The 23,930-nt window shown below is 36.0% G+C and overlaps 1 protein-coding gene across 1 annotated transcript in view; it reads right to left on the reverse strand.

Annotated features, from left to right (window-relative positions):
- The window catches only part of SLC41A2 (solute carrier family 41 member 2), a 58,836-nt gene that overhangs the window by 17,924 nt on the left and 16,982 nt on the right, over nt 1-23,930 (reverse strand). Inside the window, exons 4-8 of the mRNA XM_033008029.2 lie at nt 22,275-22,346; nt 21,273-21,417; nt 19,234-19,380; nt 10,008-10,155; nt 9,355-9,434 (exon numbers count right to left, since the gene is read on the reverse strand). Of these exons, the coding sequence (XP_032863920.1) occupies nt 9,355-9,434; nt 10,008-10,155; nt 19,234-19,380; nt 21,273-21,417; nt 22,275-22,346 (592 nt within the window). The remainder of the gene's footprint in view (nt 1-9,354; nt 9,435-10,007; nt 10,156-19,233; nt 19,381-21,272; nt 21,418-22,274; nt 22,347-23,930) is intronic.

The raw sequence follows: 23,930 nt of genomic DNA on the forward strand, positions 1-23,930 counted from the left end.
AGTAGTCAAGCTGTCTTTTAGCTCTGTCAATCTACCAATTCTTCCTTCTAATTATTTTTAAACCTTTGGGCCAATTTCAATCATGCCTGACACAAGGATAGAGATACTAACTACCTCCAAGCATGGTTAAACAAGCTAACAAAAAGGAAACGCTGGCTAGGTAAATAAAGAGAAAGACTCAAACCTGTGCCCTCAGTGAGGCAAAGGCAGTAATATGAGCTCTGTGGTTCACAGCACAAGCGTGCCAGCTGGCCAGCCAGCACCTCACTTGGAGCTAGGTACGATCCCCTTGCTCAGCCAGTGGCTCAGTGACATGGAAGAGGAACGATGATATTGCAGAAAGCAGAGAGAGAATGGAGAGAATGTTGTGAGGTATTGCCAGGACACGAGGCCACATGGAACACTGGGGGTTGAGAGGGCTACCTAGTGCTCCAAAAACTCAGGATACAAATTAGCATGGAAACAGGTTTCATTATTCTGCTGATCATAGAATGGCTTGTATAAAGCTGTGCTTGCATTGAATGAATCACTTCAGTATGTACAGAGATGCTCTGTTTTGTAACAGCAGTTACTGTGCATATGAAGTTATCTTGGCAGTACTGGATTAATCAGATCCTTGAAAGAAGCAGAAAACAGATAAAACTGCATAGGTTGACAAGATGTCAATACACAAAATTGATAACTTCTCAGAATCTTCTGAATGCATAAAATGGTCTGTAAATCTCTGTAGACATACATGAGGACTGTTTCCATGAATGTGTAAGCCAGAAAAAAATTTTCCTGGAAAACAGTGTTGAAGTCATCATAGCAAATACTTTATTATAAAGACTGATTTTGTTAGCGTCTTCTCATTCTCATGAGAACTACAACACAGACGAAAATAATTTATTTCAAAAGTAAAATCCTGCAACTGTTACTGCATTCCTCTCAGAACAGCAGATGTGTTTAACTGTAATATGAGAGTGCTCCTTTGTCAACAAGCAGAAGAAACGTCACCTGCTAAAGTGTGAAGGATGTTATGCTGACTTACAGTGTTAAAAAAAGATTGAAAAACTCATCATTTTATCAAGCCAGTTAAGAGCTAAGCAAGAATACTTCTGAAAATTGTTATCACAGTTCATTTTTGTCTAACAAGCATGGAAAACCGTATTTAAAGTGGAGCCAAAACTATATCACGTACTTGTGAACAGGCCTAAGGTATGATTCTATTAATTGTTATCTGGAAAAAGGACTTTTTTCTAATAATAGAAGTAACTATGCTATTCTGAAAACCACATTAAAAGTACTTAACATCAGTGCATCTTCAAGAATATTTCAGAGCAAATTCATGGCTTATAGCAGGTCAAAATACCAAAAGTTAAGAGAATCTGGATGCTTTGCTAATGCAGACTAGTCTGAGACCATCCAATGCTCTGGGTAACACACCAGGATGTTTCTTCACCTCAGATCTTTACTGTATGTATGGATAAACAGGGTAACATTTTCCAGGGAAAACTGGGAAGAATGGCTAATAAACCAGAGTGTTGTACTGCCATTCAGAGGGAACTGAATAGGCTGGAGAATTGGGTCGAGAGCTATCTCATGAAGTTCAACAAGAGGAAACTGCATCTGGGTAGGAACAACCCCATGCACCAGTACAGGCTGGGCGTCGACCATCTGGAAAACAGCTCTGCAGAGAAGGACCTGGGGATCCTGAAGGACGAGACGTTGGCCATGACCCTGCAATCCACCTTCGTGCCAATGAAGGCCAACAGCATCCTGGGTTACATTAGGAAAAGCATCACCAGCAGGCCAAGAGAGGTGATGCTTCCTCTGTACTCTGCACTGGTGAGGCCACATCTGGAGTACCACGTCCACTTCTGAGCTCCCCAGTACAAGAAATGGACTTACTGGAGCGAGTCCAACACAGGGCCACAGGGACTGCAGCATCTTTTATATGAGAGGCTGAGTGCTGTGATTGTTCAGCCTGGAGAAAAGAAGGCTCAGGGTGATCCTAGCACCGTATATAAAAACCTGAGGGGAGGGATGAAGACGAGGGAGCCAGGTTCTGCTCAGTAGTACCCACTGACAGGACGAGAGGCAATGAGAAAAAACTGAAACACAAGATATTCCATCTGAATACAAAAAGCCCCACTTTTTTTTACAGTGAGGGTGCTCAAACACTGGAACAGGTTGCCCAGAGAGATTGTGGAGTCTCCATCTGTGGAAACAGACAAATCCCTACTGGGCACAGTAATGGGACAACCTGCTCTAGTGGACCCTGCTTGAGCTGGGGGTTGGCCTAGATCTTGAAAGGTCTCTTCCTACTTAAATGATTCTATGATTTTATAAAAAAGTAAATAAAACTACCTCTTCCTCCCAACTCTATTTCTGCTATGTTTCAAATGAGCAGAACAAGCACCAGTTATTACTTACTGTTTTTGAAAAACAGATGTACCCACCTAACCTCCGAAAAGGACTCTAAATTTTGAATCTTGAGCAGATAAGGTACTTGCCTTCCTGTGATTTTCTAAGGTAGCTCACTGTCTTTCAGACATCACTGGGAGCTCATTGCTCAGAGTTTTAGTTTATCTGAAGAAGGCCAGGCACCCAGAATCAAGATGTTCCAAAGGCAAAGTTTATAGTAAATGCAGCCCTCTAACCTATCTGCGAATGTTCCATGGGTAAAACTGATATAAATTATGATTCTGTCAAATGATACTACTCAGACCTCTAATTCAACGCCACAAAGTATTGCCTGACTAAACATCACTTTATCTTTAGCATATAATGAATACCTGATAGTCTTATTTAATATGCACTATTCAAAGCTTGGACTGAATAAAGACTTACTAGTTTCCTTTCTGCTTTTCAGTGGTGCTTGTCACTATAAATCTGAGTACTTTACAAACATTAATGCATTTATTTTTAAAACATACACATGAAGTGATATTTTTGTACTCTCTACAAAGAGCATTTTTCAGTTTTGAATATCCAATGTAAAATATTCAAGTCTTTTTTTTTTTCCCCAAATGTTTTAATATTTAAAGTAGACTTCTCAATTATTTAATTTGTATCAATAAATGTTTAGTATTTCTGTGGGTCAGATCTACAACCTCTAATCAGGGATTCCAGAAAAGGAGAATTAAGTTATTACTAATTAATAAAAGATCTGGTTTAAGGTACCTGTTTAGCACCAGAGGAGAACTGTATGATAGGTAAGAGCAATTTTGCAAAGTGGTATTTAACTACCTTATTTATAAAGTCACTTCCTCGCCTGTAGGTCCCCATTTAATTCTTCTTTTTAATTTTTTCTTAAATATATATAAATGAAGAAAGGTTCCTGCAGAAAACTGTCTCATATGAAAGCACTGAGACCACAAGATAAAGCCCACATACTCAGCTTTAATGACCAGTGCCATAACTGTTCACAAGACTGTAAGGGCCAGTTGCATGATGAGGCAATACAAATAATTGTGTAGGAACGGCAAACCGTATGCATATCAATTCACTGAGATCGAAGATTTTTAGCAATCCAGTTTTATGGAAAGAGATTAACCAGCAACAGAATACCATGTTGTTCCCAAGTATCTAACAATACAGCTTGTGCAGCAGGACAAAAATCAATTAATACCCACATATGGGAAGAATTAGGCCAACACAATTCCAAAACTGATTTCTGTAAATCGATCAAGAGAAGGAAGGCAAGAACACTCTCACTTGTATGCACTCCTGCATACAAAATCGTTCAAAATAGATAGCTGTGCCAATTAGTCTTTCTGGAGTTCAACAACAACTTGCTCTTTGAGGTCATTTGTATTATAAAAATTAAATGAAAAGGAAGGAAAATAATCTCAGTTGCAATAGTGACCAAAAACTATATTTTTGAATAATTGAATTATCTTTCAGAAAATTCAAGATCATTTTTTGTCCTGACCTCTCTATCACTGACTTCAAAAAATCATGTTTCATGCAAGTGAAATACTTTGAACATAAGCCTAGCTTAACTAGATATTTTTCTATGTTGGTGTTTTGTTTTGTTTTGTTTTTTTCCATCCATGTTTCTTCTATCTTCCTTTGCACTTTGTAGCATTTCTCTTAATACACAAATATGTTTGGGGAGGAAACAGCTGGAAATTATTAGCTTTTCTTCTAGGGATGTTTTTTAAGAGAAGTCTTTGAGACAATATTATATATGCAAAATCTTCAATTTTAAAATCAAGTAGTTTACGTTTCATTTGGCTTATAAATAATTTATTTCTTAAGCCTAATTAAAAACTGTTCCATGATTGTCAAAAAAAGACAATATTCTGGAAATAATTTTGACATGAAAACTAATAATTATTGAAATCTTGTAAAAAATTTACAACTAAGATGTAAACAAAAGAACACACATCTCTAATAGCATAGAATATGTAGATTTACATATACAGGCTAGCAACTAAGAAATAGTAAAACTATCACTCAGTAATGCATCAGAATTAAATATACAGAATCAAAACCCTCCTCCTTTTTCATGTGAAAATAAAGACTGAATTATAAAGTTCTCGTACAGTATAGGTGCCTTCTGAGACTATCACATTCTTTCCAATTCAGGATGCAGAAAAATTAATTTGCTACCCAGCCAAATTGCTCTACCACCACACAGGTACACTAATGCTTTCCCTTGTAATTTACAGATGCAAATTTCAGATGCTCAACTGTCTGAGACGATGGTTATTTTCTAATCAAAGCACTTCTCTGTTGTGTTGAAGCAGAGAGTACAACTATGCTGTAAGAGATTAAAATATACAAAGGTATTAAAAAATGCATTTTCTTTTTTGAGGAGGCATGGTTTCTGGGTATTTTCTTTCCATATTCTCCAAAGTACACAATTTACAGCACAAGCTCTCTGAAAAATCTTAAAGTTTGTCATTCAATTTTTCCTACTAATAGGTAAAAAAGGTATGATTTGGGGAATATACTATGTAAGCTTAACTTTCATCTCCCAGACAACAGACTTTCAGTAACTTTTGTGTTAGATTTTCTCATATGGGTTTCTCATATTCCTTGATCTACATTTATTCCCTCCAGATATCAAATAATCTTACAATATGTATAGCCAAAAAGTAAGAAATACTACAACAGTTTTATGTTACCCTTGAAGAGTATTGCTTCAAACCATCCGCAAAGGCAAGCTTTTCTGCATAAAGCCTGAAAAGCATTTCAGATTTTCAGGTGTCTTCAGAATTAATTTGCAGAACCTCCATTTTACATGATGCATAAAAATGGGGTAAAGTCTTGGTAGTATTATGCAGTAACTCCTGAAATGCAAGTACTTAGAAGATATCTCACAATGTTTTGTCTAAGTATACATGGAAAATTGAGAGAAAAGTGGCTCTATCTGGTAACGGCACCTTAGTTTATTCCTGCTGCATATTGTGAAGCGTTAATTGTTTAAGGCATTATCTTTTGTCTGCACAAAAGGAACTCTGTTACTTTCAAATTGCAGTTCCTGAGCCAAATTCAACATGCTGTGATGCTGTAAGAGGATTTGCAAATTTTAACCATCTCACCCACTAGAAAACATAAAGATGAACTTGAGTATCTAGGCTGAAGCACAGCCACACTTGGGCTTCATTATTTTATTCAGAACTTCAGTATGTCAAACGCAGACATCTACATCTCAAGTAGTTTATAAGTACCACAATGGCTGAAACCACAGAACGATCTACTTATTTTTAAAAAGCAGAGTTACAATTTAAGCCAACCAATCACAGAATTCAAAATCATTATTAATCTCAGAAATGTGTTTAACAGGGGAAAAATGGAAAAGTGGTTGTGAAATACTTCTGGCCACCAGCAGTTAAGCTGACTACAAATGCCTGTCTGCTTAAGAATTATTTTAATATTCTTGGCAAATATTTGCAGTTACTGTTAATAGGGGTAGGAACCTTTGAGGTTGCTCAAATTCCAGACCAATATTTCTTAAACCAAAAGATTTATGGCTCTACACTATAACATATGTGACAAATGTAACTTGTCTCATTTCTAAGAATATGCAAACCATCTAGACAGCACCATGTTGAAAGCTACTTAATGGCACACACAGGAAGCCTAACACCTGACAACTTTGCAGTGCATACTGTTCAGGATTTTGAGATATGGCAACCGGCACTGAAAAACACAGTGACAGCTTGATATCCTGGACAAATTTACAATGTCCTCAAATTTTGGTTGGACACAGTCCCAATAGGTTACAATATTTCCTTCAGGTTTCCCTGGTTTCTTTCAGGTTTTCTGTGTCATAGGAGCAACAAACATTAAGATAAGAGAAAGGAAAAGGCATCTGAAAAGCATTTTGAGAGGAAAATCCTCAGCTCCTTTCACTACTAGGCTTACAATGAGAATTCCCAGGCCAGGAAAGCACTGGTAGAAAAAGTTTTCTGCAACAGCAATATTTAAAAAGCCGTATGTTAAGTGGTCTAGCACAGTTTTTATGTCAGTAAATGAGTGTCAACAGATGTGCTTTTTTAATGGAAAGATTTCCTAAACCCCAGTTTACTACACTATACTGACCAGCAATATCAAAAGGTGCCAGTAGAATTATGAAACCCAGGAGAGACTAATCTAACAGCAACCAAAAAAGTCACCTGCCTACAATTTTCTTTTCTAGGAGGTGTACCATAAAGCAGTCCTACTCTGCATCCTCTACACAGAACATCTTTTCTCCATATTTTCCAATAGAAATGCCTCTATCCTTAGAATTTTGAGGGTTGAGGGGGTTAGCACATGCACACACAACACTTACACATTATTCCCCTCTGCTCTTTTGTGGATGAGGGAAAACCAGAATTCCTTAGTGCTTCAGTTGTTGCCAAGTGGTGCTGCAAAAGCATTATTGCTATTGGTGGTAACAGGCCAGGGGCCTTAGGCTAACTTTACCTTATGCTACTGTTCCAAGACTCTAGTCTTGGCCTATCAGGCTCGTTATGAGCTCCAAAATGGAGCTTGGCATGAGGTTTCTCTTCTTTCAAGGCAGAGTTTAAGTTTGGGATAATAGCAAAGATCCTGGAAGTACAGATGCAGGAATATAAACAACTCGCTGATGGTTCGTTACCAGTCACTGAAGAAGTTTAAACACTGAGAGCTGGGAAAAGACTGCTTTATGTGTGACAAGAAAAGAAGCAGCAGAGTATGAAAAATCCAGATGAACAACGGAGTAAGACACCTGGTGTGGCCTGGAAAATAACATTCCCAGGTATTGCACAGTAGTCCAGGGGCAGACAACAAGGGCTAACAACAGTCTAGAAATACAGAACTTATGAAAAAAAAACCCAACATTTTGAATGCGGGTGGTAAAATCATCACAGGAATCATCACAAGACCACTGTGGGACTGCTGCAGCTACAAGCTGTCCTTGCCCTCTTTCTCTCCCTGCCCATTCCAACAGCCCCAGCTTTCCTTCTCTTCCACCTGCCTAATTCTTCAAGGATCTTTTGACCTGTCAGCTAATCATCCATGGCTACGTATAGCTTTTGGCTAGTTATTTTTCTCTAAAGATAGTTCAAAAGATTGTATGAACAATGCCTTAATTCTGTTGATAAACTTCTGAAAGAAAATAAGAAACAAAGGGATACATTTATCCTTTTCTCTAGAGGCATGTTTATAGTAAGCTGTCATTCTTAGACATTAAAATTATTTACTTAAGTTCAATCATCAGCTAAAAGTGTTAAAAAGGTAAAATGTAAACATGCAGGCAATACAGGTTTCACAGCCAATTTCTGTGAAAGAAAATGACCTTGAATAGGATGCATAGTTCCACTTTCAAAAGCAGTCCATAACTACTACAGGGTAAAAGACCATCATCTCTGCAACATCTGGTAGGAGCAGGAGGCCTTGAAAAAGATGCCTATCCATGAGACCTGTATCCACTACAGGTAGCAAGTCTAGAATAACTGAGTCTGTAGAGAAAATCCAGAAGTATTCTGGTACTGTACTGAAGCAGAAATAGAGGCCTACAGGGAAACAGTAAGAAAGAGTTACCAGACAGTTGTTGGCTTTTGTAATCAAGGGATTTCATCTAGGACAGCAGGACCACTGGTAAGAGTACTGCTTTGGGTACGCCTGCCTAAATACAAAACCCAATCCTCTTCTCTTAGGAAACAAATACATTGGGTTAACAAAAAGGACTATTATAAGAAAAGTTACAAATGTAAAGCAGGAAAAAGTTAAAGATCAACACGTCTGCCCTGCTCTTTAGGTATCTGGAAGTCAAAATGGTAACACACAAAAGGCAAGTGAAAGTACTTGCATTTTCATGTTAATATAAAGGCGAGGTACAGTCAAAGAAGAATAAAGGCTGAAGTGTAAAATCGAATCTGCAGTCAGCAAGAAACACAGGGGCAACACAGAAATGTTTCACATTAAAACTAAGAAGAAAGGAAATATGCAATCTTAATGGAAAAGAAGAACAAACAACATGCTCTATGGAATATTGAAATACTCAATTCCTTTTGTCTACTACCTTCATAAAAATGGAGACATCTGATCACAAATTGATACGTATTAGGGCCTTAGGGTAAGTTAAATTTAGTGCATCCTTAGACTGCTAGATGAACAATCCATGAATTATCAGCGATCATTTTTGCAAACTGATTATCTTGGAGGTTAGAAAATACCAAAGGGCTGTAATAGGGAAAACAGAAAATATATCTTTTAAAAGGGCCAAAAAGGATGATCTGGGGAATCTGTGTATCAGTGAAATTTATATTCCTACATAAGTATTAAAACAAATTATTAAACAGACAATTTATAAGCATCTAGAAGATATGGAAGCTGTAAAACAAGAGCTAACATGAATTTGCCAAGAACATGCTTGTGTCGAAACAGTATGGTTTCCTCCTCTAACTGAACAGCTTGACTAATGGTCACAGCGATAGATACACTAACACTCACCTGTAGTAAAGCATATCAAAATGTTTTGGTACTATCCCATGCTACATTTCCATTATCAACCTCTGGAAAATTAATTATATCAGGGCAATGTGGCTCAAAACTAAAACTCTGTCCATATAAACATTTTATTATCAAGGTGGGAAACAGGTGGTCACAATTCATTTAACTGATAGCTTAGAAAACAAAACACTTTCAGTTTCTTAATGCATACTTTAGGTTCCTACTTCTCACATTCTCTATCACGTTTTAATGGTTGTAGCAAACAAGATCAGGAAGCACTCCTTAGGCGTTCAAATAAACAACTGTTGACACCAAAATCAAACCACTAAATTAATATACAAGATCTAATTAATAACAGAAATTTACTGTAATAGACCTTTATCAAACCAAGATATATCGATTGATATACAGTAGCACATAATCCTGCCAGAGTCTTACCATTAATTACTGGGGTATAAACAACAATTCCAACTAAGTTAGGATCAGATACAGTTGTGTCCAGAATAAGGCCACCAATACTGAAAAACAAAGTACAATATTTAGAATAAGGGAAGCAGGTACATTAATAAGCATTTCAAAATTTTTTTAGCAATCTGTTTTAGAACATCTTCAAGACACAATTTTCTTGTCAATTTATCTCTCCCCCTGTCCCATTACCTCATTCTCAGCTACAGACTAACATCAGTATTGTTATTTACATACTAAAATTGGCTTTCTGGATAACAAAGACCGCAGAATTTCTGCCAATCCGTCTACTTGTAAGATTCATAACTTTCATTGGATTAAATAATCTCTTTGATCAGTGCATAAACTTGATTGGAAACTGCACGAGATTAATAGCTCACCATTTCTTTCATTTGATACGGCACGCTTCTGCTCAGTCATTGCCATAGGCTACTGCTGACTCCCCCACTCATTCCCACCTGTGACTTCATTCTGTAACTTCCTCATTTTGGGAAGATTAAAGTTTATTCACACTTGACGTTCTAGAGGCTCCTTAAATGTTTCTTTTAAGTACAATCAGGTGTTAAATAAGATATACAGAGACACGGGACGACTATCAGGATAAAGCAAGATAAATACAGACTTACCTGCTTATAACCATGGCAGTTATAACAGGCTCCCATCCTGAATGGAGGACAGTTCTGGTAGCTGGGTGTTTGGCAGCTATGACAATCCCCATCGGAGTCAGAGCCAAAAAAAAGGCACCAACCAAAGGAGATACATAGTAATATGTCTCTAAAATAATAACAAACAAAAACCAAAACCAAACCTGTTTTACTTTCAAGACATTCTTATAGGTTCTTCCTAATTTAGAACTCTAAAATAAATTATAATCTACACCGTTGCAATTGAGGAATTTTAATAGTCTTTATCACTACTGTACCTAAAGTTTCAACAACGGCACTAAACAATATGGTTAAGCCGTATGTGATCACTGTCTCATCTTCTCAAGGACAGAACTATCTGTACAAAGAAGTAATTTTGAAGAGGATTTTTGTATAATGCTTTATGATGAAAATGCAATAAGGATGTGCAATATAAAACATTACTTTGTAACATATCTCCAAAATAAAACAAAAACTGTATATATTGAAAATGCATTTTGTTTATACAAATGTACATATACAAATTCATAGCATATGTATGTACACCCCCTTCTTTCCAAAGCACAGATATTATGGTAATCTTCTCAGAAGTAGCATATCTAAAATGATACAAACACAATGTGTAATACTGAGACACTTATATCAGTAGCTCAGTTGTTTTATAATCAGTCTGAGTCTGAAAATTCACAGCCACAATTCCGCTGCTTGTACCTATCCATCAGAATTGTATCGTATTTCACAGGAACACAACTGCAAACACCCGTGAGTACCATCATAAAGTTGAGCTTATGAGGCAAACAGCTGCCTCCACAGAAAGAATACTATTTTTTCAGCTTATTTGGTTTTATAATCCCATCCGCACAGAAGCTATTACAGTGATCCAAATACTACTTAATTTGACAGTGAAGTAAATGATGGAAAATGTATCTAATGGCATATATATATATACACGCACACATATATAAGCTATGAAAACATTCCACTTTTACATATATTTAGTTTTATGAGGAATGTGGTCGAGTATTTAATGTTAAATACATTTTGTCTAAACTTTCAGAATTTGGACAAGTCTTAATACAAAATGTTTTTTAAATTAACAGGTTGAAGTAGTTAAAGTAGAACACACAAATACTTTACCTAAGAATAATATATTTATTATATTAAAAAGTATCCTCACCCACATATTATGGCTTATCACAGAGGCTGCAAATTCAAGCAATTACTAATTTGATGTTATCTTGTTGGAACTAAAATTATTCCTGAAATAAATGCTAGAGTTTTTAAAAGTTGACTGGTAACAACCTCTGCAGCAGAGCCAGCAGAGAAGATAGTAAGATACCTTTCACTGGGCAAGCTAAAAGTAGAAATCTATTAGAATGAGAATGAGACAAAGCCCAAAGGAGAAGTAAATATTTTTTTTTATCTCCTTCTTCCTTTGTGGTGCCTTTTTTTCCTTCTTTCTCCTCTTTCCGTGAACTAAGAGGTGGGCCTAATGTAAAGAGTTTTTACTAAAAAGAGTACACAAAATACATGATTCCTTTATTTGATAATTACAGTGTTGTATTATCAAACTTAATAAAAAAGACAAATAAGTACCAATGTAAAGTTTTTGAACTACTCACTGCCTAGGTAAACGCATTCTTTCCTCCACTTGCAATGAAGAAAGATCCCTGTGTGCACTAAAATTGGTCACGTGGAATGGCATCATTCATTCTATGTTTATTTATTTAAATTTCTGAAACTTCTCTCCTTTTCCCTCTCTTATTTTTTTTTTCCCCCCAACACATAAATCATACTGTATCTCTGCTACTTTTTTTCTCCCTGTCTGTTTCTCTCATACGGAACCAAGGTGAGGCATTAGCATGTACCAGACACCCAGTAACTGATTTAAAGGTCAGAATGAAAGAAGAGTTCTAATGTAGTACATTCAGTAAAATATAAAAGGGCACAAAATAAGTTCCAAGTCTTTGCCACATTTTTGGAGAGGCTGCCAGTTTTATTAAAAGGTAAAGTTTCCTTGTCAGCAAAGATCCTCTGTTATAAGCAAACATTGAACAGCAAAATACAGATGCAACGGTGAGCATTACCCTAATTAATCACTAATTTCTGAAATTCTTTCACTTGTACATCAACAATTAGCCCTCTGTAGTCTTTATTACAGGACTTCTACCAACACAGGAAAGGAAACTGAAGTTCAAAAAAGTATATCTTTTATGACAATGAAAGAACTTGTTAGAATGTGTTCACGAAAAAAGGGAGAGTATTTAACTATCTCCACCAGCCTCCAAGCTTCGGAAGCTTGTCCAAGAATGTGGTCCAAGAATTATAAAGAACACTAAAAGTAAGTATATCATATAATTCTTTTCTTCTGGGGGGGGGGGGTGGGGAGGAAAAGGCACACATAGATAAAACTGAAATCAGTCCAGCAAATGAACAATGAATACTAACCAGGAATTATTTAATAGGTAACTTCTAAATAAATAATAACTATGTAAAATATAAAATATGCATACACATATGTCATCCTGCCATAGAAATGTTTTGTAAGAATTTTTTAAAAATAGAAAAAAAAAATATGAGAAGACAGTCTTGCCTGTATATGATTCATGAATTATAACCACAATAAATATAGTTCATATCTGCAGTGCAACAGGACCATTTCAGTAGTCAGCAAGTAGCTGGAAGGGTAGCTTTACAAATCTTAGAAAACAGGGTTAATCCATGGCTGATTATCAAACCTATCACTAGTTCAGTTCAACGTATTTTAAGTTAGTTAACAGCATCTACAGGAAAAAAAGAACTATGCATACATAAAACAACACAAGCTGTCATTTTTACAGCAAATAAAGCAAAAGTTAGATGAACTTTCAAGAGGGTGAATACATGTTTTATAGCAATAAAACCAAAGTGCACAGTGATAATGACAATGACATGAAACAAAATTCACCCAGTGGGTGGGGTTTTCTTTGGTCGGTTGGTTGTTTTCCTTTTTACACACTAAGATAGAACTTTCAGTACTACTCAGCCATGGCTTAGTTTTGTTCCTCTGAGTCATGAGCAAGTGAGGAGAGGAGTTAATTTTTTTGGCCTTATTCTAGTATGTATAAATGTCTTAATTTCACCATGGAGAAAAGTACAGAACAAACTTACAAAATAGGTTTTATACCCAAGTCCTTTAAATGGAGTTGGACATAAAATGGATTATAAAAGCTACTCTGTTGTTGGAATACTGTCATAAGTTTCTTCTTGAAAAGAACGAAAGTCAGGAGTGGCTCTCAGGAGTGGGGGGATCTCCAAGGACAGGCCACAGCCAGAGCTTCTATCAATTTTTTAAAAAAAATCTTTTGCTAAGACAATATAGTAGCACTTTACTGAGATTGTCTGTTCTAAAGTGCTAGCAGGAATGATAAATAAACAAATAAATAGGCCACCAACCATCCCCATGGTGCTAAATAAGGAGGAAATCGAGTCTACATATTAATCTGTTTACAAGTTTTAGACCAGACAACTGAAATTCAGCCTGCCCAGGTTTTTAAGGCAACGATGATGAAAAAATTAAAGCAAGTCAGTTGCTCCCTGACAACTTTAAATTCTACTGCCTATTATGTTGAATCAAAAACAGAACTATAGAAGCAATTAATAGTCTAGGATTATATTACAGAATCTGTCACAAGTGAGCAATGGTAGACTCCAGTTATCTACATGACCAGTGAAACTACTCAGCTCCAGTCTAACTCTTGGGAGCAGAGTGCAGGACTTTTTTTTTTTTTTTTAGCTAAGACAAACTCTACTTGTAGAACACATTACTGTAAGAATCTAAAAAAATGTTAACCTTGAGATGCATCTTTTAAGGCAGCATGGGCCATCTTCCTCTTCCTATTTAATTCACAGAAGAAAATGTATTCTGTAATAGCTGGAGAATGGGAAGAGGGAATAAATAACTCCTCTTTTAAGGCTCACTTCACTCCATTTTTGATAGATTTATAGCAGGTAGCTTACATGTTAAAAGGAATCTCTCTCAGCCTGGCTCTGCTATAGAATTTGTACCATCCCACGGTGGAAGATCAACTCCTAAAAGCACTCAACTCTCCAATGAACTTCTGACTGTGATCCTAAATTAAAAAGGGAAAGGGGGAAGTGGAAAGAGACAAGGTTCTCAACTGAGTCTTTACTGATCTTCATTTACTTTAAGCCCTCATCCCTTTAGTAAACAGTGATATAAATCAGTCTTCAAGTTCAGATAACTCAGATGCTTAATGTTTTACTCCTTGTGCAGAGTATTTACTGTGACATACTGTTCAGTGCAGTGCCACTGAAAACAGTGCAACCTCTAGTAGGAATTAGAAGTAAATTGGAAAAATACTACTTCAAAGCAGCTGGTAGGAACCTGAAAATAATAATGTGAATCACAATTTATCTTCTCAACCCAGATCCAAGATGCACGAGAGAAATGCATATATTTAAGCCATGTTCTGTGAGAAAAAAGGAAAGCTTTAAGCAAAATCTTTGTATCATTACTGACAAATCACAAGCAACACGGACCTCTGCATTTAATATACTGGATCTGCCTGTTCCAAAGCATTCCCCATGCTCTAGTCCAGGAGCCAGAGCCAGGTCCCAGCAACAGTCCCGGGGAGCCCTCTAGTGCTCTCCCCAGCTATTTACTAACGATTTGCAGGCAGCTCTTTTGAAGTTGTTAAGACAGAAAGAACTGTTAACCTTCTACTATTTAAATCCCCATGTTTGATAGCTTTGCCATTATTTTTAAAGCTCTCGGATGAACATTTAAGAAATTTTACATATGATGGTGACCAAACAGGATGCTTGATTTGGCCCCAGCCTAGGTAAGAATGCTAAGGTCCTCTCCTCTGCCTCTCCTGTGTATGTCATGAAGCATCCTCTCAAACCAAAGGCTGAGCACAGGTGTTACAGCTCCATTACAGGCAAGCAGAAAGCTTCTACATGAATAATTTCCTCCCTTCAGTCTTACTATCAGAAAACAACTCCTCCCCTGCAGAAAGGAGCCAGAAACTCACACTTTGATCCAGTACATTTGAGTAGTTAGGCTAATAAATCATAGGGGAAAATCGTTAATTCAGAATATAGTTCAGAGGTGAATCCCCCCTGCTTCATTACTAGGCCATAAACTGTGGGTTTCTTTATAACATTCCCACTGAGTTTTTTATTCTAGCATTGAGAGTGCAGGGAGATGACAGAAGGAACACAAGAACATCTGTGCTGGGTGAGGCCAGAGGTCTCATCTAGTCCAGTATCCTGAGTCTGACAATGGTCAACGGTTCAGGCTTGTGGAAAGAAGAAAATGACCAGTTCAGAGTGATGCTTCTGTCAGTGTGCTCTGCCAGCTTCTGCTGCTGTTCACCTCGGGGATTTCATCACTCAAGTTTCTGTCTGCCTCTCTTCAATACTTCTCAATGGATTCTTCTCTGATTAATTTATCCAAATAGTAGTCTAAAAGCACTCTGGTCCTCTTAATACATCATGGCAGTAAGTTCCACATCCCAATCACATATTGTGTAAAAAGTTTCTTTAACTTCTTTTTAACCTGTTGCCTAATCATTTTCTGAATGACTCTTCCCTGCTATTCACACTTTATATACACTCTATCCTGAGCTGAAGCTACTCCATACTTTTATTTCTTGCTACTATTTCATAGTTCAAATACAAGCATCTTGGAAACCTCACATTTCCAAGGGCTTTGTGGTATGTTACTGCTTTAGTTTCCTGTTTTCTAAGAGAAAGAAATACAAAGACATTGAAAAAAAAAATATAAAGAGCAGAAGCAGCCGTTTTAGCGGTAACTAGATAATTACACATATCACCAAAAGAGAATTGCTTCCAGAAGATGACGTAGAAAGAAAATTGGGAGTAACTCTTGGAAGCATACTTGAGTGCACTAATCCTTCCCCCTACACGTGTGGGATCTGCTTTTCAACTGCAGTGGCTGACTAAAATGTGAGTGGCCATGACAGCTGTAGAAGTAGCACAGGATCAGTTCAAACTGGCCCCGCTGATTTTTTTATTCCTTTGAGATATATTAGGCTATCTGTTGTTAGAGATGTAGATTTCTGGAAATGTGTGGAAGGAAGAAAGAAGTCCAAGTTTCTTTTCCCATCTTGTTTTTGAGGTTGAGTGGTTTTTGGTTTTGGGTTTTTTTTTAAGGTTAAAAAAGAAAAAAAGAAAAAGCATGTTTTAGGAGAAACGGAAGTATCAGTAGTGATTTTTTACTCCTTTTAAAAAAAGAAGCATATTATCTGTAATGTAGATAAAGCATAGGAAGCAGTACTAGATATAGTCACAAAATAATATATATTGTTTATTTACAAATGACAAATCCAACTACTATTAAAATACCATCACATGTAACTAAATTTTGCCTGTGGCCACAATTAAAAAAATAAATGGAAAGGAGCAAAGGAAGCTGTTTAAAACCAGTAGAACTCAGTATTACTGATTTTCTGTCTGAGTCATATGGGTTCAACTGAGACAATTATATAGAGAACATTATAATGCAAATACATAAGAAACTAATATTTGTAGGGAAAAGATTTAGGAAACAAATGAAAACTCAAGGGCACATCTATTACAATATAATTTGCAAAGCAAAATTTTAAAAGCCAAAATGAAGTATGACCTACGGCGCATAAGTTTCTAAGAAACGTCATCTGAAATACTTAGTATTTCACATTTAAAGCCTGAAGTGTAGAATTAATTATTTTAAATCAGACACGGTCCTGACTAGAATAATCTTTAATCATAACCCTAGCCCCAAATCTAATCTCAGTGTTCACCCAAATCTGGCAGCCTCTTCCAAGTCCACAGCTACCCAGACAGGTACCATATGCCAATACCCCTAGCTAACTCCCTCCTAACTAACTCCTTTCCATCTAGCTGGTATACCAACTTCCCTGGCATGTCACTGACAAGCATAAACCCTAATTTTGAACTGAATTCCAATCAAACATATCAATTGTTGGAACCTGTAATCTATTTTAAGCAGAATAACCCATGTTCCAGTCTAGTAAGATTTTGGGGCACTGAAATAAATCTAGATAAACAGTCTCCAGTGAGCTAAATTCTAATTATTAACCCAGCCCTAGCATTAGCTAGAGACACCAAATTTCATGAGAATAGAGGCTTCCTCTCTGTTTTTCTTGCCAGGAGAAAAGAAGAGAGGTTAAAAAAAAATCTTTACCAGTTTTCTTTTCACTGCTGTAAGTCTATTAACTTCCTTAAAAGAAGTACTTAAATTAAGTATTTGAGAAATAAGTTATTTTATTAGATTATAAGTATTTAAATATAGTTCTGAAATAGACAGTAAGTTTTAACAAAAATATAGAAAAAATAAAAAATGGCTGTGTTGCGCACATACATTTAATCTGACATCATGTCGACACTTTCTAAATATGAAAAATCAAATATTGAAAGTATAAAATCATCAGATGAAAACTAAGAAACAAAATGGCAAGTTGCAGCAAGGTAGCTTGAGTCTTATTAGATACATTTTCTGACTCACGTTGTAATACTTACACAGAACATCTGAAATTTTTACATAAAAAGTCTGGAACAATGAGCATTGATGTAAAGAATATATGTAGTGATAGCAACATAGCTGGTAAAACGATTATGGACAACACAAACTTTGGCCTGTGGTATACTATATTATAATTGTCTACAGTTATGTCTTTTGAAACACAATATGCTTTAAACAGTTTCTGTGGAAGGAGTCAGTTGCAGCAACAATTTAATTTTAAATATTATTCTGAACATTATTCTCCTGTGAGAAATTTTTTTCACACTTTTTGTTTCTTCTTGGGGGAGATGAAGAAATGGTAAGAAAACGACTGATTTTTGAGTTCCTCATTCTCATTTTCCAAGCTCACATCTTCTTTGTAAAAATCAAGCATTTCATTCCATCAACTATTATCTGAGCACGCTTCTAATAACAATAACTATAGGCATATTCATTTTTAGCAGACATTGTGATGATGAACTTTCCTCAGTGGTCTCTGCTCCTTTAAGAGAGTAGGATTTGGACAGTACAGGTTCTAGAGACCAGAAAAACAGTTTCAAAGGGACTACAGAAACATGAAAATAACTAGTAGAAAAGAAGAATTGCAGCCTGAAAAAAAAGTCATTCATAAGGAAGCTAGCTTGTAGTTGTTTATGTCAAATTCACCTGTTCATAGCTATGCCGAACTGCTGTTCTGAAGAAAGCTACAGCTAAATTAGCAGATTTGTGTTTGAAATAGTCACCATATTTATAAGACAAAACAGAAGAGAGCAGGACCATTATTTTGAGAAACTGGAAGTGGTGACTTCATTTAATGAAAAGCAGAAGGAAATGCTGATAAAATCAAGCACAGGTGAAGGGAACAGGAGGGAGACAAGGAAGTGTCACACTGTGAGGGAAACGAGATAGGAAAGAGCTGAGGAAACTGGTATCGGAAACTGGGGTAAGGAAGATGAGGAAACAAAAAGATATTGCAATGGGAGCTGGAAAGCACTTGGAAGGGATCAGAAGGAAACTCACAACAGTCTTTGCGTAACTGATTTTGAAGTTACAGCAATCACAAAGCACAAATCTATCTAAAATTAGGCTTCCCTTCTTTGAATACATACGTGTTCTCGACTTGCTACTGTTACTCAAATTAGCTAATTTATTTTGATTTTAATCTCCAGGCATAGCTGCAGCTCAAGATGAATTTGAATGGTGTCTAAAACCACACCCTAATAACAAAAAATTCTCAAAGCAGAACTCCTCTCCCAGCAGTTCTCCCTCAGTGCAATGGGAGAACAACTCAAAAGGGCTGTGGTAAGCAAATATCTGATTTAGAGACAGACATTCAAGAAAACTTGGATTAAGACAGCTTCCCTCTCCCCCAAGAAATCAGAGTAAATTCAGCAACTATCTTCTAATTCACATGTAGATTGACTGTGATACTGTCTTTCAGGTATCAGTAGATTGTGCCAAGATTGTGGTTAGTAACTTCTACCATCTTAAAATAAATAAATATTTTAAAAAAATGATCATGGCATAATGTTGCAACCCAAGATTTATCATTCAACGGCCTAAATGTCAACAGAAAGTCAAACTAAAAGGTTTTCTGAACCTCTCTCTGCCTTCTCCCCACCCTCCTAACCCAAAAGAGGTTCCTAGGTAGACATGTACGCTTAGAAACATACTTACCAAGGCAAGTATAAAGACCCTGACTTATCCATGCTAGTATAGCAAGAGTGATAAGATCTCCAAAACTTGCTGCTATAGGAGTGGCAACATTGTCAGGATTAATACCTGTCTTCTTTGATCCAACAATAACTCCAACCATTATTATTCCTAGATTCAACAAAGAAGACAGGACAGTAACCACATCTACTGTTGTAATTCCACAGAAAATTCCAACATAATGGCAATTTCAAACTTAATAAAGAAGTCATCAGTGCTTTTGTCCCAGGATGACTGTTCTTCCCACCTGACTAATGTCTGTATTTTTAAGCTTTAGCCATTTTTAAAAATGAGTTTATATATTAAAAAAATCCAATAAGCACACACACACACAGAAATTCAAGATCCATCTGTACAATGAACTATTTTGCTTATGATTACAATTAGCACTACTGAAATTGTAAATCAGCCGTTTCCTTAAGAAGAAAGTATGCAGTGTATTATTTTAACACCCTATTAACTTTCACTGACTGAAATTTAAATTACACTAGGCTGAAAACAACGTAAGATTAAATACTTTGACATCTGATATTGTGCAAGATTTCCAGTCATAGACTTAGTACCGAACGTCGAGAAGCTACATCATAAATTAAAAACAAGACAACATATAAAAATGTTATTTGCTACACAGTTAAAAAGTTTTAAATTAGGGATGTTGGTTTCTATTTTTTCCTATAAACAGCAACAATAACTTTTTAAGAGGCATTTCCATGCAGAATGCAAATAGCTACTAAAAATAAAATTCACACTGTTATTAACAGTCTTCTTTGGCATAACCTGAGTAATCTCTCCCTCTCATATAACACACATACGAGCTTCAACTGTATATGCTATCCTTTATGCTATTTCAAAGAAATTTTGAAAAAATGGTATTATAATTTCCGTGTATTTTAGCAATATTATGTATTGTAGGCTACACTGGGAGTTCACTTTCAAAGAAACTGCCCAAAGAGTTACACTCCATGAAATTCTCAAAAGAAAGAACTGAAAAGATCCTGTAGGATCACAATATTTCAAAAGCACCTGTTTCACATGTAGGAGGATGAAGCTTAGAAAGTGATTCCCTGTGCTGGCCCACTGCCAGCTAACAACAAAAGTTTCTCTTCATGTTTCAATTACACATGAGAAGTGAAAAAAAATACACTCATGTTCCCCAGTTCTCTCACTGCTCTTAGTACTGGGTGTGACCAAACTCCATGGATTTGTAGTCACTGAAAAAGTGAGTGCTCTTAATTCCATGCAAAACCTTTAACTCTTCTGTAATTTTCACATAAATAAGCATATCAAATTAGTAAAAAAAGGAAGTTAAACGTTTTACGTGACTTACTATTTAAGACTACTGACCATGTACTTTCATTAAAAATATGTCACAAGTAGTACCTTTCTCCCTCTGTCATGTCCATTAAGTACCATCTTTTATGGTTAAATGTTTCCTGACAATTGGGAAGATTAAATTCATCATGCCATATGGCTCCAGACAGACATTAGCACTGTTTGTATAGGGGGATTTGAACTTGGCCCAAACCCATCATATAACAAGCCAATTTGTTTACTTCAGATACAAAGCAGAGCACAAACTAACATATAGGGAGCATGGGCAACCAGGAACTGTGGATTCAGCTGAGCTAATGTCTGGGTTCACTTGAGTTTAATTACAAATAAGTTCTACCTGTTTAGTACAGGTAGAATGTATTCTGTACATTAATGAATACAGAAAAAATGGGGAAAATATTCTCCATCATATTAGGCAAAATATAAACCCCACACTTTTTGGTTTAGATATGTAAAGAGTTCATCCAAATCAAAACCTTTTCAAAGAATATGACAGGAATGCAATATGCAGCCCTATATGGAAACTGCGAGGGGATATCCTATCCTCAGCTGTGTTTCAGATGTATTATACCTTACTGGATTTAAATTTTTAAGGAATAGCAATATAATATGCGTTCAGCATCCACAGAAAACTAAATAACTGTAAAAAGTAACATATATACTCATTTTACCTTGTAAAAGAGAAGCTATGAAGGCAGTTGCTACGCTGCTAGAACACAGAAGGACTGAATGATCAAAGCGGTAATTGCCCTCTGGAATCCAGCCCAATATAACTGCTGCCACTGCTGCCAGAAAACCAACTACTGTTGCCTGAACCTGAAAAAGAAGGTGAACAATTCTTAAAATAATTGATAGACTTAAGAGGACTACAGAATAATTTTCTGTTACTCTTTCCTCCTATCTACATTTATTTGCAAGGTGTAAAGGACAGAATGCTCATCCATCTTGTAGACGTGATAATAAACCTAAATAATCAAGAAAAAAAATCTTATGTCAGCAGAAAAAGCTTTACCAGCATTTTAGAGACTCAAGAATAACAAAAGTAAAATCAGGGAAGAGAGCTGAGGCTTTATCATAAACTAATGCCTAAAGAGGCTCCTAAGCCACTTAAATCAGTGAATTCACAGCATAAACATTTAACCTATTTTTTTGAGCATGTCATATTATAACATATGAACGTGAAATAGTTCTTAATTTTAAGAAATAGTTGCTTTGGAGAACAAGCACTCCTTTCCTCAAATGCCCCAGCTATTTAAAATATTGCTTATTATCCAAAAGCTGTGTCACATGCTTCCTTTAAACATTGAATCCAATGCAAATACAGTACTGAAAACATTTGAGAGGTCAAATTTAAAAGGTTTTGCCAAATCTAAAATTTTTCTCTAATCATCGTCAGGTCCTCTCTCAGAAAAATTAAGAAGGAAATACCATTGTTACAGTAACAAAGAATACTTTACCTCTTCTTCTGATAAATATATGTTCATATTGTTTAGAGAACTACACTGTTCAAAAAAAATCACGATGTAAACACTGTATGTTAAGTATGAGCCAGTGTAGTAGAGCTAGTTTCCCATTAACACTGTCTATCTCCATACTTACCAATGTTTGTGATGGAATTTTTCAATAACCTCACATGCTTACAAGAGTTATTCAGATAAATCCATTATATTTACCTGTTTTAAGGCCAAATTGCCAATTATTAGGTTCCATTTCTCAATAGGAGAATCCATTTTTCCAATATTTACCTGTCAAAATTATAACAGAATTTCAGACATTTGGGGTTAAAAATGTGTTACTTAAAAATGTACTAACAAGGCAGAAACCCACAAATAATTCAACTCATACAAAGAAAGAGACATTCTGAAAGCAAGTTAAAGTGAAGTTATGCTTCTTTCCAGTCAAGCATTGCTGTTGGTTTTAAATTGTACTTACTTACAGAATCTATCCAAAAAGTAGCTAAACTTGATGCAGTTTTGCACAGTACCTTATTTAGCATTAGATTACTGTGCATGATATACTAGCCACCTTACATTACAGGAATGTCCAAGCACCACCAGTGATTACATCAGTGGCTGAAGGAGCAACTTATCAGTGTTCTGTCATTCTAGACTGAACTTGTTTCTATGGTCCTTAAATTCTAAGCCAATAGAAAAATGTGTAGATACGTGTGTGTGGACACATACACTCTCATGCAAGTGTGCTAACTGACTGCAATGAAACGACCTGCACAGAGAAACTGCAAGTGCTTATGGAAGATTAGAAACCACATCTAGTACTGCTCAGTATTCTGACTTTTCATTTAGACAATACAGCTGGAGACTTATGATGCTGTAAATTATGTAAGTCCAGTCCTAAATCAGTAGCTGGAAAGACAGCAAATAAATTATTCTAAGAAATTAAAAAGTACATACATACTCTTTTAAAATGTATTTCCTACTTTTACTTATTTGATTTAGGACAAAATCTGAAGAACAATACATACCACTGCAGTATGACTATGTTTAAACTAAATTCCTTTTTGGGAAAACTGAAAGATTTTTTACTTGTTGAGCATAAATTTTAGTGTTTCTTCCCATAGAATACTAATTTATAAGATAGCATACTTCTCAAAACACAGAAAGTCTTAATGCATATATTTTTCATCTTTTGGTAATTTCTTTCCAGTTGGTTCTACTTCAATTTCTTTTCCATTTTGTAATAGTACTGACTTGTGAGGAACAAAGTATTAAAAGAAATGTTAACTTAAAAACTTAGAAATATAATAAGATGCTTTATCTCAATCTATACTGTAAATATTTTACAGCTTTCAAAGTACAATCAAAGTTCTGCAAATACATGCATTAAATTTAAATATTACAGCAATATTTAAGGAAGTGCAAACAAGAATCTCCTTTGCATCCTTCTTAGATACATATGCTAAATGAACGAAATGGCAGGCTATGGAGTGCTTCTCTCTTTTTCTCCTTTGAAGTTTTGGAAAAGTATCCCAAAAATCCCTGTTAAAACAGTGATCTTGCAAAATGCTTAATCCAGCCTAAAAGTGAGCTGATGCCAAATGGCATCGTTCTTCTCTCCCCTACTATCAGCTGCACATTCATGTTTCCTTTCTTGAACCACATCTACCACGGGTGAACTCCTAGCAACATAAATTTGCCTGCTGGTTTGATGGAAAACACTTTTTTTTCAGGGAGCAAAAACGCCTTATCTTCTACAAAATTATCTGATCCAACACATGCAACAATGTAACCACGCACAAATGCTCGCAGGGCTTGGAAGGGAGAAAAAGAGCGGGACCATTCCCTTCAACTGCAGATTTCCATAAAATAAGA

This window comes from Tyto alba, unplaced genomic scaffold, assembly GCF_018691265.1.
Source record: "Tyto alba isolate M040663 unplaced genomic scaffold, T.alba_DEE_v4.0 Super-Scaffold_2, whole genome shotgun sequence".
NCBI lineage: Eukaryota > Metazoa > Chordata > Aves > Strigiformes > Tytonidae > Tyto > Tyto alba.